Below are 16,539 nucleotides of genomic sequence, written 5' to 3'. Positions count from 1 at the left end.
CATTCAGTGGATTAAGGATACAATGCTGCTGTGAGCTATAGTGTAGGTTGCAGATATGGCTCAGATCTAGTGTTGCTGTGGCTGTGGTGCAGGCTGGCAGCTGTAGCCTGGATTCGACCCTTAGCCTGGGAACTTCCAGATGCCTCAAGTGTGGCCCTAAAAAGCAAAAAAAAAGGAGACGAAGAATTACATTTTTCATACCTCTATCACAGTTGATGGGGTCAGGAAAGTCCTGTGTGTGGAGGGTGCTTGTCCTAGACCAATCGTTAGCTGATCAGCAGTCTTTTTAAAGTCCGGAGAACAAGTCTTTATTCTGAAAATGTCAAGTACATTACTGTAAATACCAACATGAATATAATAGGTTTTCGTTTGTTTTCCTTTTTAGGGCCACACCTACGGCATTTGGGAGTTCCCAGGCTAGACCTCGAAACAGAGCTGCAGCTGCCAGCCACAGCCACAGCCACAGCAGATCTGAGCCTCGTATGGGACCTACACCAGAGCTCATGGCAATGCCAGATCCTTAACCCACTGAGTGGGGCCAGGGATCGAACCCACATCCTCATGGATACTAGTCAGGTTTGTTACTGCTGAGCCACAGCAGGTACTTCTAATATAGTAGTTTTAATCTTCTACTCTTTTACCCTCTGTCAAAATTTAATACTTAGGACAATTTACAGTGGGTTCTCAATTACCTATGATAAGCAAAGAGGGGAAAACTATGACTAGTCATGCTTTGAATAAAATTTAATTTTAATCAAGAAATCAGGAGTTCCCGTCGTGGCGCAGTGGTTAACGAATCCGACTAGGAACCATGAGGTCGCGGGTTCGGTCCCTGCCCTTGCTCAGTGGGTTAACGATCCGGCGTTGCCGTGAGCTGTGGTGTAGGTCGCAGACGCGGCTCGGATCCCGCGTTGCTGTGGCTCTGGCGTAGGCCGGTGGCTACAGCTCCGATTCAACCCCTAGCCTGGGAACCTCCATATGCCGCGGGAGCGGCCCAAGAAATAGCAACAACAACAGACAAAATGACAAAAAAAAAAAAAAAAAAAAAAAAAAAAAAAAAGAAATCAAGTCAATGAATTCCTAACAAAATAGCTCACAGTATAAACTCTGCTTCCCTATTATTTTCTTGGTATAAATAGTGATAACTGCTGAACTATATTAAGCTCAATTAAGTATTTATACAGACAAATGCCAGCTCTTTACAAAATGTTCTTATAGGCCTAGGTAATGTATATAAAGGTAATGAATTTACTAGGAAAGTTAATTTAAGAGAAAAAGCAAGCTGCATTTCTTATCTAGAGATGTCGGAGTTTTCGCCTATTTTTTTCTATCTTTGTTTGCTAGCACGCAGTAAGCACTGTTTGCTGAATAAGTTAATCATAAGTCTATAACAATTTATGAAAGAAACCAGGATGATTAAATATGTTACTTAAATAGGGAGAAAGACTAAATGATTTTTAAACATTGAATTACTTTAAAATGTCAATGTTCATGCTCTTGAAAACATACATGAACACATTAGCTATAAAGAGTCCATTACTCAACTCCTGTTTCAAAATATTAAAGACAAATCAGGAAAGAAACCTATCATTTATCAAGGGATGCTTTTATTTTTTTATTTATTTATTTTTGCAATTTCTTGGGCCACTACTGCGGCATATGGAGGTTCCCAGGCTAGGGGTCAAATCGGAGCTGTAGCCACCGGCCTATGCCACAGTCACAGCAATGCGGGATTCGAGCCACGTCTGCAACCTACACCACAGCTCATGGCAACGCCGGATCCTTAACCCACTGAGCGTGGCCAGGGATCGAACCCACAACCCCATGGTTCCTAGATCAGATTCATTGACCACTGAGCCACGACGTGAACTCCGCTTTTATTTTAAAATATATAACTATTTAGGGGTTCCCTGGTAGCCTAAAGATTAAGGATCAGTCAGGGTCATTGCTGTGGCTCGGGTTTGATTCCTGGCCTGTGAATATCTGCTTGCCTCAGGCGAGGCCACAAAAATGTGTGTGTGTAACTATTCAAACTAAACTCTACTGAAGTTAGGAGGTAGGAGTTTCTAACCTAACTACAGATGTGGAGAACTAATTTAAAAAATGAGGTAATCTGGAAATATTGGTACACGTGAGACAGATTTATCTACTCCTGAAAGTGAAATTTGACTTAGCAGCCATATCTGGTATTTCACATATCTAGACAAAAATACAGTCAGGTATGAATCACATGATGTCTGAAGAGTATGAAAGTTTTGCACAGAAGTCCAGATTTCTATTTCCTTGGGAAAAAAAAGGAACTCTGACAACCCTGGGAGGATCTCAGCACCCAGCAGTAGCTGGCTGGAGCTGAGCAGGCGAGCTCCTTTGGAGCGGGTGAACTTCTTCGTCTCGACAACCCTTACCAATCACTCAAAGTCAGTCCACCTTACCCAGGAAGTCGCTGCTAGGTTCCTGCAGGTGTTCCAATTTGTTATGGCCACTGACTTACATGAAGCCACCGAGATTCCTAAAAATGTACACTGATCACTCCACTCAGAGCTGATGGAGGAAGCGAGTGGTGGGACACAAATAGCGTAGTTGGGAGAAGTACTGGCGTTCAGCGAGCCTCAGTTTTACCGCTGGTTCTATCAGTAACCAGTTGCCAGACTTTAGCTAAGTGGTTTTACTACTGAAAGCAATAACTATTCTGTTGGTTTCTAAGCACCATTTAAACCTGGACGGAGAAGCTGCAGCAGTAACGTGAACTGTCATGACTGCCAGTCTAAAGGATTTTGGATTTAGCATTCCTGTTGTGGCTCAGCGGGTTAAGAACCCAACTAGTATTCATGGGAATGCGGGTTCAATCCCTGGCCTTGCTCAGTGGGTTAAGGATCCAGTGTTCCCGTGAGCGGCAGCACAGATCACAGATGAGGCTTAGATCCCACGTGGCTGTGGCGTAGGCTGGCGGCTACAGCTCTCATCCAACCCCTCACCTGGGAACTTCCACATGCTGCAGCCCTAAAAAAGGAAAAAAAAAAAAAAAAAGGTTTTGGATTCTGTTTGGATAGGCGATAAAGAACCAAAGAAAAGGAAAGATTCTGGAAGTGCTAAGGAGGTAGGCAAAACAGGATAAAAGAATTAAACATGGTGTAACAATGGAGGACAAGTTAAGGATACAGGTCATTTTGTGACAGTAAAATCTGCATGAGGTGAAACCGGTGAGATGTTAAGAACAGGGTAATGTAGACACTTGGTGCCAGTGACAAGAATAAAAACTTCCAAATGAGATCGTTCCTAGGGGGTACCCTGTATTTACTTTAGTTCCCATATGATTAACTCCCATATTAAAAATGCATTAAGAAGTTAAAAGTTGTACAAAAATATACTTACCATCTAAGCAAGGTCTTGGTAAATTTATAAGAGACTCTTTAGCCCTTAAAAGGCTACAGTCAGCATTTCCCTTGTGGTTCAGCGGGTTAAAGACCTGATGCTGTCACTGCAGTGACTCTTATTAAAGTGGTGGTGCAGGTTTGATCCCTGGCCCAGGAACTTCCACCAAAAAAAAAAAAAAAAAGTCAAGAGTTCCTGCCCTAGTGCAGTGGGTTAAGTATCCAACTGCAGTGGCTCGGGTTGCTGCGGAGGTACAGGTTCAATCCACAGTCAGGTCCAATGGGCTGAGGGTTCTGGCATTGCCGAAGCCAGAAGGATAGGGCACAGCCGAGGCTCAGATTCACTCCCTGGCCCAAGAACTTCCATATGTCATGAGTGCAGCCAGAAAATGAAAAAAAAGCTGCCAAGTCAAACTTTACCATTTTCTCACTCCTGATCCTGCCCCTGGTCAGCCCTGCATGTAAATCTGCCGAGAATCAAGAAATGATTTTAGAAAAACTAGAGCAAATGTCAAAATGCCACTGTACTTCATCCAACACACATTTATCACGTGTTTACTCTGTGTCCAGCAGCAGGGACATAGAAAGCAATAAAATATGGTCCATGCCCTTCCAGGGGCCGGTAGACCAGGAGGAGAAGACATCCATAAACACATAAATGCAATAAAAACTGACAAAGGTGTTCTTCTCTAGCTGGGACATGTTCAAGAAGTACCTGCACTGCTAATTCAAAAAGAGAATGTATTAATACATATGCTTGCAGAGTCTTACTAAAGAATGGAGAAAGAAAGAAAACCCGTAACAATAAATGTTATTACTTCTCCTTATAAATCACCTCTCAAACCACCTCATCCCAAAGTCCCGCACTGTATGATGTACACTAAGCTACTACTGAGAATCAACGGAAAAGTAAAAGTTATCTTTTTCCCTCAACTCCTCACCCAGCACCAATAGCTTTTGTGAGTGTTGCTCTCTTAGCTTTTCTTATTTTGAGACGGTAAGCCTGCATTTGGTTTTTCTGCACTTCATTTTTTTGGCTTTTTAGGGCTGCACCCACGGCATATGCAAGTTCCCAGGCGAAAGGTAGAAACACAGTTGCAGATGCTGGCCTGCACCATAGCCACACAGGATCCGAGCCATGCCTGTGACCTACAGCACAGCTCAAAGCAATCCTGGATCCTTAACCCACTGAGTGAGGCCGGGGATGGAACCCAGATCCACATGGACACTAGTCCAGTGTGTAACCTCCTCGAGCCACGACAGGAACTCAGTTTTCCCTCACTTTAATTTTTTGTCTTTTAGGGCCGCACCCACGGCATGTGGAAGTTCCCAGGCTAGGGGTCGAACTGGAGTTGCAGCCGCTGGCCTCCGCCACAGCCACAGCAATGCCAGATCACAACCTACACCACAGCTCATGCCAAAGCCGGATCCTTTAACCCACTGAGCAAGGCCAGGGATTGAACCCGTGTCCTAATGGATACTAGTTGCGTTCATCATGGCTGAGCCACAACAGGAACTCCTTTCCTTACTTTAAAAAGGGACAAAGTAATGCTGCGTCTTTAGGACTTGGATTCTCCATTTCATTAACAGCTAAGAAAAGTAATAAATTTAGAGAACACTCTATAAACAATGGGCTAGAAACACTGATATAAGAATAACACTTCAGGAGTTCCACTGTGGCACGGTGGGGTAATGATCCAGGCTGTCTCTGTGGAGATGCCCATTCAATCCCCAGGGATGAGAATTTCCACATGGCATGGGGGCAGCCAAAAAAAAAAAAAAAGACATTTTATCAATAATTCTAAAATAACTCTTTCAGAAATATGTTGACCTTTGGAGTTCCCATCATGGCTCAGTGGTTAACGAATCTGACTAGGAACCATGAGGTTGCGGGTTGGATCCCTGGCCTTGCTCAGTGGGTTAAAGGATCCGGCTTTGGCATGAGCTGTGGTGTAGGTTGCAGACGCGGCTCAGATCCCGGGTTGCTGTGGCTCTGGCGTAGGCCAGCGGCTATAGCTCCGATTAGACCTCTAGCCTGGGAACCCCCATATGCCACGGGAACGGCTGTAGAAATGACAAAAAAAAAAAAAAAAAAGAAAAGAAAAGAAATACGTTGAACTTTAAATATTAAAATAATTGCATATAGACCATACTTTTTAGGCTGCAGTTTCTCCATAAAAGAATCTTCTTTAATATGTCCATCTAGTGGGCAGTATCCTTGTCTTGTATTCATAGTTGTAGCAATCTTAGGACAGAAATTAAAAACAAAAAACCCAGAAAGTCATTCAATAAATTGTTTAGCCAGAATTCAAAACACTAGTGTGCCATTCATAAAGTTGAAAATAACCTTAAAGATCTTTAAATCCTTTTTAAATCAAAGAAAAATTGTACTCATGTTATTTATCCTTTTTTAATTTTTAATCAGTTAATTTAATTAAATAGAACATTAACTCAAGTAATTTACCATGCTTTTAAAGGAAACACTTGGAACAATAGCCTAAAAATTTACTATAAATTTTTTACAGTGCTATCTTAAGATATGTTCAAAACTAAAATACTTGAGACTAACATTAGTAAGAAAAATATAAGCTGTGGTGTATGCCGCAGACACGGCTCGGATCTAGCATTGCTGTAGCTGTGGTGTAGGCCAGTGGCAACAGCCCTGATTGGAGCCCTAGCCTGGGAACCTCCATATGCTGCAGGTGTGGCCCTAAAAAGACCAAAAAAAAAAAAAAAAGAAAAGAAAAGAAAAATATAGGCTCTAAGAAGAAGAATAAAACCCCCCAAAAATGTATTAGGGTTCCTAAAACAAGAGGTGACCACAAACTGCAGCACAAAACTAACCTCAACAAATTTAAGAGTATAGAAACTATTTCAAGCATCTTCTCCGATCACAATGGCATTAAACCAGAAATAAACACAGGAAAAGAAATAAGAAAAAAACTGATGACATGGAGACTAAAAAACCATGCTACTGAAAAACCAATGGGTCAACGAGGAAATCAAAAGAGAAATTTAAATAATACCTTGAGACGAATGACAATGAAAACACAACCATTCAAAAACCTATGGGATGCTACAAAACCAGCTCTTAGAGGGAAGTTCATAGTGATACAGGCCTTCCTCAAAAAAGAAAAAATACCTCAAGTTGACAACTTAACCTACCACCTTAAAGAATTAGAAAAAGAAGAATAAATAAATCCTAAAGTCAGCAAAAGGAAGGAAATCATAAAGATCAGAGAGGATATCAATAAAATAGAGATTCAAAAAACAATAGAAAAAAAAGTCAATAAAGCCAAGAGCTGGCTCTTGGAAAGGGGTAAACAAAACTGACAAACCTCTGGCCAGACGCACCAAAAAGAGGAGAGAAAGAACTCAAACAAAATAAGAAACGAAAAAGGAGAAATCTCAGTGGATCACAACATCCATTACAAAAAAACAAAAGAGGGGCTCCCATCATGGCACAGTGGAAATGCACCTGACTAAGAACCATGAGGTTGTGGGTTAAGGTTCCGGCATTGCCATGAGCTGTGGTTTAGGTCACAGACATGGCTTGGACCCTGCGTTGCTGTGGCTGTGGCGTAGGCTGACAGGTGTAGCTCCGATCTGACCCCTAGCCTCCATATGCCATGGGTGCAGCCCTAAAACAAACAAAAAAACCATAAGAGAATAATATGAACAATTATATGCCAACAAATTTGACAACCTAGAAGAAATGGACAACTTTCTAGAGACCTACAGACCACCAAAACTGAATCAAAAATAGATTATTTGAACAGACTGATCCCTAAAAATAAAATTGAATATGTAATAAAAACACTCCCTCCAAACCAAAGTCCAGGACCAGATCGCGATACTACCAAAAAAGAAAATTATAGGCCAATACCTTTGATGAATACAGATGCAAAAATTCTCAACAAAATTTTGGCCAATCAAATCCAACAACACATAAAAAAGATCATATGCCACAATCAAGTGGGATTCATCCCAGGTTCACAAGGATGGTTCAACATACACAAATCAATGACAACACATTAACAAAAGAAAAGTAAAAAGCCACGTGATTATCTCAACAGATGCAGAAAAAGCATTTGACAAATCCAACATCCATTCATGATAAAAACTCTTACCAAAGTAAACACAGAGGGACCATACCTTAACATAATAAAAGCCATTTATGACAAACCCACAGCCAATGTAATTCAACAGAGAAAAGCTGAAAGCCTTCGTGCCATGGGAGGTGAGGGATGGGATGGAAGTTTGGGACGGAAATGCTGTAAAATTGGGTTGTGATGATCACTGTACAACTAAAAACGTAATAAAATTCACTGAGTTAAAAAAAAAGATTAATAACATTCCTGGTTTCCCCCCCCCCAAAAAAAGAGAAAGCCTTCCTGTTAAAATCTGGAACAAGACAGGATGCCCACTCTCACCACTTTTATTCAACATAGTATTGGAAGACCTAGCCACAGCAATCAAACAAAAGAAATGAAAGGTATCCAAACTGGAAAAGAAGAGACAAAACTGTCACTCTAAGCAGATGACATGATACTATATACAGAAAACCCCAAGGACTCCACACAAAAACTACTTGAACTGATCAACAAATTCCGCAAAGTACGATACAATATTAACACTCAGAAATCAGCTTCATTTCTGTTTACTAACAATGAAATATTAGAAAAAGAATATAAAAATACCATACCTCCTGCTGAGTAGCACTGAGAACTATGTCTAGATACTTATATCGCAACAGAACAAAGTGTGGGAAAAAAAATGTATACATGTAAGTGTAACTTGGTCCCCAGGCTGTACAGCAGAAAAAAAAAATACAATACCTTTTAAAATTGCACCCAAAAAGTTAAATACCTAGAAAAAACCTGACCGAGGAAGTGAAAGACTTATATGCTGAGAACTATAAAACATTAATCAAAGAAATGAAAGAATTCTGAAGAAATGGACAGATAGTCCATGGTCCTGGATTGGAAGAATTAATATTATTAAAATGCCATACTACCCAAAGAAATCTACAGATTTAATGCAATCCCCATCAAATCACCCATGACATTTTTCACATAACTATAACAAACAGTCCGAAAATTTATATGGACCCATAAAAGACCCAGAACTACCAAAGCAATCCTGAGGAACAAAAACCAAGCAGGAGGCGTAACTCTCCCAGACTCAGATAACATTACAAAGCTATAGTAATCAAAACAGTGTGGTATCGGTACAAAAAGACATACAGACCAATGGAACAGAATAGAGAACTCAGACATAAACCCAGACACTTACAGTCAAATAATCTTTGACAACGGAAGCAAGAATAGAAAATAGGAAAAAGACAGTGTCTTCAGCACATGGTGCTGGGAAACCTGGACAGCTGCATGTAAATCAATGAAACTAGAACACATCCTCACACCATGCACAAAAATGAACTCAAAATGGCTTAGACTTAAACCTAAGACAATGCACCATAAAACTCCTAGAAGAGAACATAGGCAAGACTTTCTCTGACATCAACCAAATATTTTCTTAGGTCAGTCTCCCAAGGCAACAGAAATAAAAACAAAAATAAACCAAAAGGACCTAATCAAACTTACAAGCTTTTGCACAGCAAAGGAAACCATAAAAATAAACCAAAAAGACAACCTATGGAATGAGAGAAAATAGTTTCAAATGATGCAACTGCCAAGGACTTAATCTCTAAAATATACAAACAACACATACAACTCAACAGCAAAAATACAAACCACCCAACTGAAAAATGGGCACAAGACCTGAATAGGCAGTACTCCAAAGAAGACATATGGATGGCCAAGAGATACATGAAAAAATGCTCGACAGCACTAATTTATTAGAGAAATGCAAATCAAAACTACCATGAAGTACCATCTCATACTGGTCAGAATGGCCACCATTAGTAAGTTTACAAACAACAAATGCTGGAGAGGGTGTGGAGAAAAAGGAACCCTCCTTCCCTGTTGGTGGGACTGTAAATTGGTACAATCACTATGGAAAACAGTATGGAGGTTCCTCAGAAAACTAAATCTAGAACTGCAGTGTGACCCAGCAATCCCACTCCTGGGCATACATTCAGACAAAATTACAATTCAAAAATACACACGGGAGTTCCCATAGTGGTGCAGTGGTTAACGAATCCAACTAAGAACCATGAGGTTGCGGGTTCGGTCCCTGCTCTTCCTCAGTGGGTTAACGATCCGGTATTGCTGTGAGCTGTGGTGTAGGTGGCAGACGCGGCTCGTATCCTGCGTTGCTGTGGCTCTGGCATAGGCCGGTGGCTACAGCTCCGATTCGACCCCTAGCCTGGGAACCTCCATATGCCACAGGAGCAGCCAAAGAAATGGCAAAAAGACAAAAAAAAAAAAAATACACATGGACCTGTATGTTTACTGCAGCAGTATTCACAACAGCCAAACATGGAAATAACCTAAATGTCCATTGACAGATGAATGGATAAAGAAGATGAGGTACATACACACAAAGGAATACTACTCAGCCATAAAAAAGAACAAAATAGTGCCATTTGCACCAACAGGGATGCAACTAGAGATTCTCATACTAAGTGAATTAAGTCAGAAAGACAAATACCATATGCTATCACTTATGCATGGAATCTAAAATATGGCACAGATGAACCTATCTATAAAACAGAAACAGACTCACAGACATGGAGAACAGACTTGTGGTTGCCAAAGGGGAGACAGGAGGGAGTGGGATGGAATGGGAATTTGGGGTTGGTAGATGCAAACTATTACATTTATAATGGATAAGCAATGAGGTCCTACTGTATAGCATCCCTGTGATAGAACATGATGAAAAATAATAGAAGAATAATGCATATACATGTATGACTGAGTCACTTTGCTGTGACTCAGCAGAATCTGACACAACACTGCAAATCAACTATACTTCGTCACAAAAAAAAAAAAAAAAGAATTTAGGTGTTCCCTGGTGACCTAGTGGGTTAAGGATCTTGTACTGTCACTGCTGTGGTGGGGGTTCCATCCCTGGCCCAAGAACTTCTGCATGCTATCAGCACAGCCGGAAAAAAGAAAAGGATTTAGAGATTAATACAACTTTCTAGGAACATTCTATATAAATTGAATGTTTGTATTTATAGTAAATGCAAAAAGTGTTTAGTACATTTTATTTTAAATCCATAATCTATTTTCATTATTACAAGCCCGCAGATTTTAGTGCAACTGTATTACTTTTAGTGCTTCTTAAGTTTAATATTAACTTTAGGCCATTCATTCCTTTTTTATTTTTTTTTTAACCTATCTCTACAAATGTAAATCTGATGACACACACAGGTTGAGAGACAGGGGGAAGGTGGAAAGTTCAAAACTTGCTTGAACTGGTGTGGAAAAGGGAGGCAGAGATCAGAAAGGAATATACTTAAAAACAAATAACGAGGCAACATTCCACAGAAACAGTCAAAATATGAAAGCTAATATATGATCTTAACCTTGTGTTCTTCTTGATCAATTTGAATAATTATAAAATGGATGGAGGAGTTCCCTGGTGGCCTAGCAGTTGAGGATCTAGTGGATCCAGGTTGCCCAAGCTGTGACATCACTACAGTGGCTATGGTTTGATCCCTGGGCAGGGAGCTTCTACACATTGTGGGTGTGGCCACGAATCAATCAAACAATCAATCAAATGGATGTGAAAAGCTTTATCTTTGCTAGATTTCTTTAAAGGACTTGGCAGCAAAAATCCAGGTTTTCAGCTCCTAAGTGGATGTTTTACTTCTCCAACACTTTAACCTTTAACACTTGGTTATAACACACTGAATATGCAGACAGTAACACTTACCTCACAATCAGGGCATACAATTGTGCTGCAGTCTTCAGGTCTTGACAAGCACAGTTCACAAAAAGCATGTCCACACTGAAGTTCACGGTGGTGACCTACTGATGAAATTCGATCGTGAATTAAACTTTCCACAGTTTGTTAACACTGAATGTTCAGTATAAGCCTAAAGGAAAATTAAGGGGATACTCTTGTATAGAAAAAGACACCCAGTTTAGCTAGAAATGAATGATTTATTAAACAAAATTCAGAAGAAACAATACAAGTCAGAAGGAGGAAGAAAAAAATCAAAAGAAGATCCAGGCAGAGCCATGTAACACCATTTGCATTCATTAGGATAGTTATTTGGTGCCCATGATATTTTGAATTTGCCGTCTCTTATAAAGAGCTCTGACCTACCTCATTTGATCACTGTAAATGCAATAGCTAAGCAGGCTGGGAATATTACATGACATCTCAAGATGGATAAACATTTTGGTGATGGTATGATCCAGACTTCAACCAAATTTTGTTTCCAAGCCTGATGGTCCTTCTACTTGGTCACATTTCCCCCTAATTTATACTTCCCATCCTGTGATGGGGACAGTAAGGACCTATTTGAGATACTGTTATGACCCTTCTCTTAATAATCTAATACACAGCAAAGACAGAAGCCAGGACAAAAGTTAGATGCCACCACTGTCACACATGACTCATAAAAAAAAAAATCATCTTTACAAACCAAGCATTTATGAAAAGACATGCCATAATCTTGATTGAAAACCTAATACCAAAATTTTAACACTCTAAGTAGAATTTGAAGTTTACAATAATCATATTCATTGTAACTATGTCACTTCAAATGGCTTTCTTTTTTTAAAATTTTTTTTGTGGGGGTCTTTTTTGCCTTTTCTAGGGCCGCTCCCATACCATGTGGAGGTTCCCAGGCTAGGGGTCTAATCTGAGCTGTAGCTCCCAGCCTACACCAGAGCCACAGCAACTTGGGATCCGAGCCGCGTCTGCGACCTACACCACAGCTCACAGCAACAGTGGATCCTGAACCCACTGATTGAGGCAACCTCATGGTTCCTAGTCAGATTTGTTAACCACTGAGCCATGATGGGAACTCCAAATGGCTGTCATTTTAAAAGACGTTGTGGAGTTCCCATCATGGTGCAGTGGAAATGAACCCGACTAGGAACCATGAGGTTGCAGGTTCTATCTCTGGCCTTGCTCAGTGGGTTAAGGATCCGGCATTGCTGTGAGCTGTGGTGTAGGTCACAGACATGGCTCAGATCCCGAGTTGCTGTGGCTCTGGCATAGGCTGGCAGCTACAGCTCAGATTAGACCCCTAGCCTGAGAACCTCCATATGCCACGAGTGTAGCCCTAAAAAAGGACAAAAGACAAAAGACAAAAAAAAAAAAAAAAAAAAAAAAGAAGACATCGCAAGGAGTTCCTGCTGTGGTGCAGTGAGTTAAGGATTTGGTGTTGCCACAGCTGCAAGTCAGATTCAACCCGTGGCCCAGGGACTGCGATACGCTGTGGGTACGGCCAAAAAAATTTTTTTTAAATACAAAACTTTGCAAGAAGAGAGTTCCCTGGTTGTCTAGTGGTTAAGACTTGGCACTTTCACTGCTTCAGCCTGATTCAATCCCGAGTCTGGGAACTGAAATCCCACATCAAGCTGCTGCATACCAAGGCCAAAAGAAGAATAATGAAAAAAATCCTACAAGACTTTGCAAGAAAAAAAGAAAAAGTAGACAAAATTTATCACCACTTACTATAAAAGTACAGTGTTTCTGGTGATTTACATTATAATAATTACATCTTTTGTTTTTTTTTCTGTCTTCAACCTACACCACAGTTCACGGCAATGTTGGATCCTTACCCCAACGCGCAAGGCCAGGGATCAAACCCGCAACCTTATGGTTCCTAGTCAGATTCGTTTCTGCTACACCACAACGGGAACTCCACATTCTTTTGATTAAAAAAGCTTTAGTTTTTAAGCCAACTGAAACATCTGAAACTTGCTTACAAAGAAGCTAAATTTTATTTTATTTATTTTTTTTGTCTTTCTAGGGCTGAACCCATGGCATATGGAAGTTCCCAGGCTAGGGGTCCAATCAGAGCTGTAGCCCCAGCCTACAGGACAGCCATGGCAAGGGGGATCTGAGCCGCGTCTGCGACCTACACCGTAGCTCATGGCAACGCTGGATCCTTAACCCACTGAGCGAGGCCAGGGAGAAGCTAAATTTTAAAGCTCTATTTAAATTCCAGAACTAATGATACTAAAGAAATAAAAACTGTTTTAACTGTTTACAAGTCAAAATAACATGTGCAGCATTACAACTTACAGAGCACTTTCACAATTCTAGATGCACAGGCACCAATGTTCCAGCTGAGGACTTCTCAGTATTATACAATTTACATGTCTGTAAGAATTTTAAACCCAGTGATTTTAAAACCTCTTGGTCTAAAACGTTATTGTGTAATACTCTATCATTCAAATAATGGAGATTTTCTATGTAACAGCAGTGATGAAAATCTGGAATAGGAGACACCTGGCTCTCCCTCGGGGGTAAAACACAAGTAAGCAACTTCGCCCGTTCTTGTCTCCCCAGCAGCGTCTGTCTCGGAGGAACTAAGAAAACTGACTTTCATTCTGAAGGGAGAAAGATGCAACAGTCACACAGGATAATAAGCCGGCTTTGGGGCAGCTTGAGGAGTTGAAATTCTACCACACCCTAGCAGCGACTCAGCATCTAAGGCCTTTTTGTTACTTGAAAACAACCTGAACCTGTTTTCCCTCGAGAGTCTAAGTGAGACCTATGTTCTCCCTTGATGGGCAAGGACAGGAGAAGACGAGCCCACAGGAGCCACTTCCCGTCGTTCCAATTACGCCCCCAGCCAGAGAGCAACACGCCCCCCGCCCCCGCCCCTAGTATCAGCTTCTTAATTTCCAGGACATTTCCCGGAGGTCTCTTCGTTACCACAACAAAAGCTACACAAGAAAATCAGCTTTTCTGACTTCTTCACAAGACGACGGCTGAATTTTTACACCTCCCTTTAAGTGAACCTGTGAACGCGTCAGGGAGGAAGGTGCCCTCGCTGTGCCTCGACCGAGTCCACTCCTCGGCGTGCACCCCTTGCCGCCCTCGCTGCCCCTCACACCCCTCGGCCTGGCCTAACAGCCCCTCGACCCCAGCGTCCCCGCCCCCGCCGCCACCCCCAAAGTGTCCCTCGGCGTCCCCCTCCCCAGCGTGCCCCCCTCGGCCTCGCCCCCACCTCGGCGTCCCCCTCCTCGCCGCCCTCGCTGCCCCTCACAGCCCTTGGCGTCGTGCCCTCCCAGGAAAGGCTCAGGGCTCTGGGCTTGGGCTCGCTCCACCGCCACGTCCACTGCCCACGCGCCTGTCCTTCGGGCCCCTCACCAGGAGCTCTAGGCGCTCCTCGTCCACAGCGGGTGCACGGAACCTCGGCCGCACCCCGGGCCCAACCCTGCGTCTCCACCAGCCGGCAGAACGACTGGGTACGCCCAGCCCTCGACGCCTCGGCCGCCATCACTCCTCCGGCTTCTGATCCGAGGGCCCGCGCCTCGAGCAGTCCCGGCGTCCTTCGCTGCAGCGGCCAATCACCGGAGGCGGCAGCGGCCAATCACCGGAGGCGGCGGCCCCAGGGAGCCAATGGGCGGCGAGGAAACTCAAGCCCGCCCCCGCTCCTGCCGAGGAGGCCGTGAGGCGGGTCATCACCTGGACGCTGAAGCAGTGCCGGGTGAGGTTTCGGCGTGTGGTCCTAGAGAACCGTCTCCGGACCAGTCTTTGTTGAAAGCATCACCACTTTTAGCACTTTTGCTGCCTTTAAATCATTTCCCGCGTTCTCCTTACACTGCTTTTTGACCACACAGGTGGTAAACGATTTTCATGAAGTCGCCCCCCTCCCCTGGTGCATCATGGTGGCTTTGGGGGAGAAGTCAATCTAGCTAATTGTTAAATTCAGTTAACAATTTCAAACTAAGTAGTTACATAAAAGGTAACTTCTACTAAGGTAGCTTATATTAAATGCTAGAGAAGGGTTAGAGAAAATAAAGACTGTCTCTGTTGTATGAATAGCATTCCTAGAGAATACCGGGTTTGTACTACCTTAAAACCTGGGTAGGACTTGCAGAAGGAAACGAGGAGATGAGGCATTCAGGGGAGAAAGAACAGCATAAGTAAGGGTAAACAGGTGGGAGATGTTGTGGCCTATTTGGATTTTAACTTACAGACCATTTGGCCAGAGTTTTAATTTCCTTAACGTGAGTTTTTTGGAAAGGTATTTTGGGATCAGACTTTAGAGAGTCTTGAATGTAGGGCTAAGGAATTTGTACTTGACCCTTTGAACAGTAGAATGTTGGCAAAATTATGTGAGCAAGAGACGAAGTGATCCGGCAGCAATGTGGCAGGTATATTGAGGAAGCACCTGGAAATGGTGCCCTCAGCTGCTACAAATAAAACCCTTCATATACTCTTCATTTTCTCTTTTCGTTTTTTTATTTGAAATAAAAACAGAGGTATTCTATTCAAAAACTCACCCCTGCTTGATATACAAAATATGCAAGCAGCTCATAACATCTCATATCAAAAAACCAACTCAATAGGAGTTCCTGTTTTTTCTCAATGGGTTAAGGACTGGCCGGTTGTTGCCGAAAGTTGCAGCGTAAATCACAGATGCAGCTTGGATCTGGTGTTGCCGTAGGTGTGGCATAGGCCTCAGCTGTAGCTGCGGTTTGACTCCTGGCCCGGAAACTTCCATATGCTGCAGATGTGGCTGTAAAAAGAACAAAAAACCCAACTCAATAAAAAATGGGCAGAAGAGCAAAATAGACATTTTCCAAAGAAGACGTACAGATGGCCAACAGGCATGAAAAGAGGCCTAATTACCAGAGAAACGCAAATCAAAGTCGCAATGAGGTATCACCTTGCACTAGTCAGAATGGCTATAATCAAAAACTCTAAAAATAATAAATGCTGGAGAAGATGTGGAGAAAAGAGAACACTTGTACACTGTTGGTGAGACTGTAAGTGCATGCAGCCACTATGGAAAACAGCATGGAGGTTTAATTAAAAACTAAAAATAGAACTACCATATAGTCTAGTGATTCCACTTCTGGGTATATATCTGGAAAAAAAAGGAACACTCTAGTTAAAAAAGTTATTTGCAACCCAATGTACACAGGCAGTACTATCTACAATTGCTAAGATGTGAAAAAAAAAAAAAAAAAACAAAACCCGGTGCTCATCAATGGATGACTGGATTAAGATATGGTGTATATGTAACTCAGCCATAAAAAACAATGAAATATTGCCATTGGCA

The 16,539-nt window shown here is 42.1% G+C and overlaps 1 protein-coding gene across 9 annotated transcripts in view; it reads right to left on the bottom strand.

The window, feature by feature from the left end:
* RNF17 (ring finger protein 17) overlaps positions 1 to 14,764 on the bottom strand; it is a 126,767-nt gene extending 112,003 nt beyond the window's left edge. For 5 of the 9 annotated variants that reach the window (XR_014818892.1, XM_021065407.2, XM_084981171.1 and 2 more), the window contains exons 1-4: positions 14,619 to 14,764; positions 11,214 to 11,311; positions 5,525 to 5,616; positions 202 to 313 (exon numbers count right to left, since the gene is read on the bottom strand). Coding sequence is in view for 8 of the 9 variants with exons in the window: in XM_021065407.2 (XP_020921066.2) it covers positions 202 to 313; positions 5,525 to 5,616; positions 11,214 to 11,311; positions 14,619 to 14,748 (432 nt within the window). In the remaining variant the exon portion in view is untranslated. The remainder of the gene's footprint in view (positions 1 to 201; positions 314 to 5,524; positions 5,617 to 11,213; positions 11,312 to 14,618) is intronic. The other 4 variants (XM_021065408.2, XM_084981172.1, XM_021065411.2 and 1 more) reach the window with 1 other exon arrangement.
* Positions 14,765 to 16,539: the final 1,775 nt, after the last annotated feature.

The sequence above is a fragment of the Sus scrofa genome, chromosome 11 (genome assembly GCF_054392235.1).
Source record: "Sus scrofa isolate SSC_HxYL_T2T_F1_AM1 chromosome 11, Sscrofa_HxYL_maternal_Yorkshire_Landrace_v2.0, whole genome shotgun sequence".
NCBI classification, from domain to species: Eukaryota; Metazoa; Chordata; class Mammalia; order Artiodactyla; family Suidae; genus Sus; species Sus scrofa.
The sequence above is the reverse complement of the archived record's forward strand: the minus strand, read 5'-3'. Positions and strand labels throughout refer to the sequence as shown.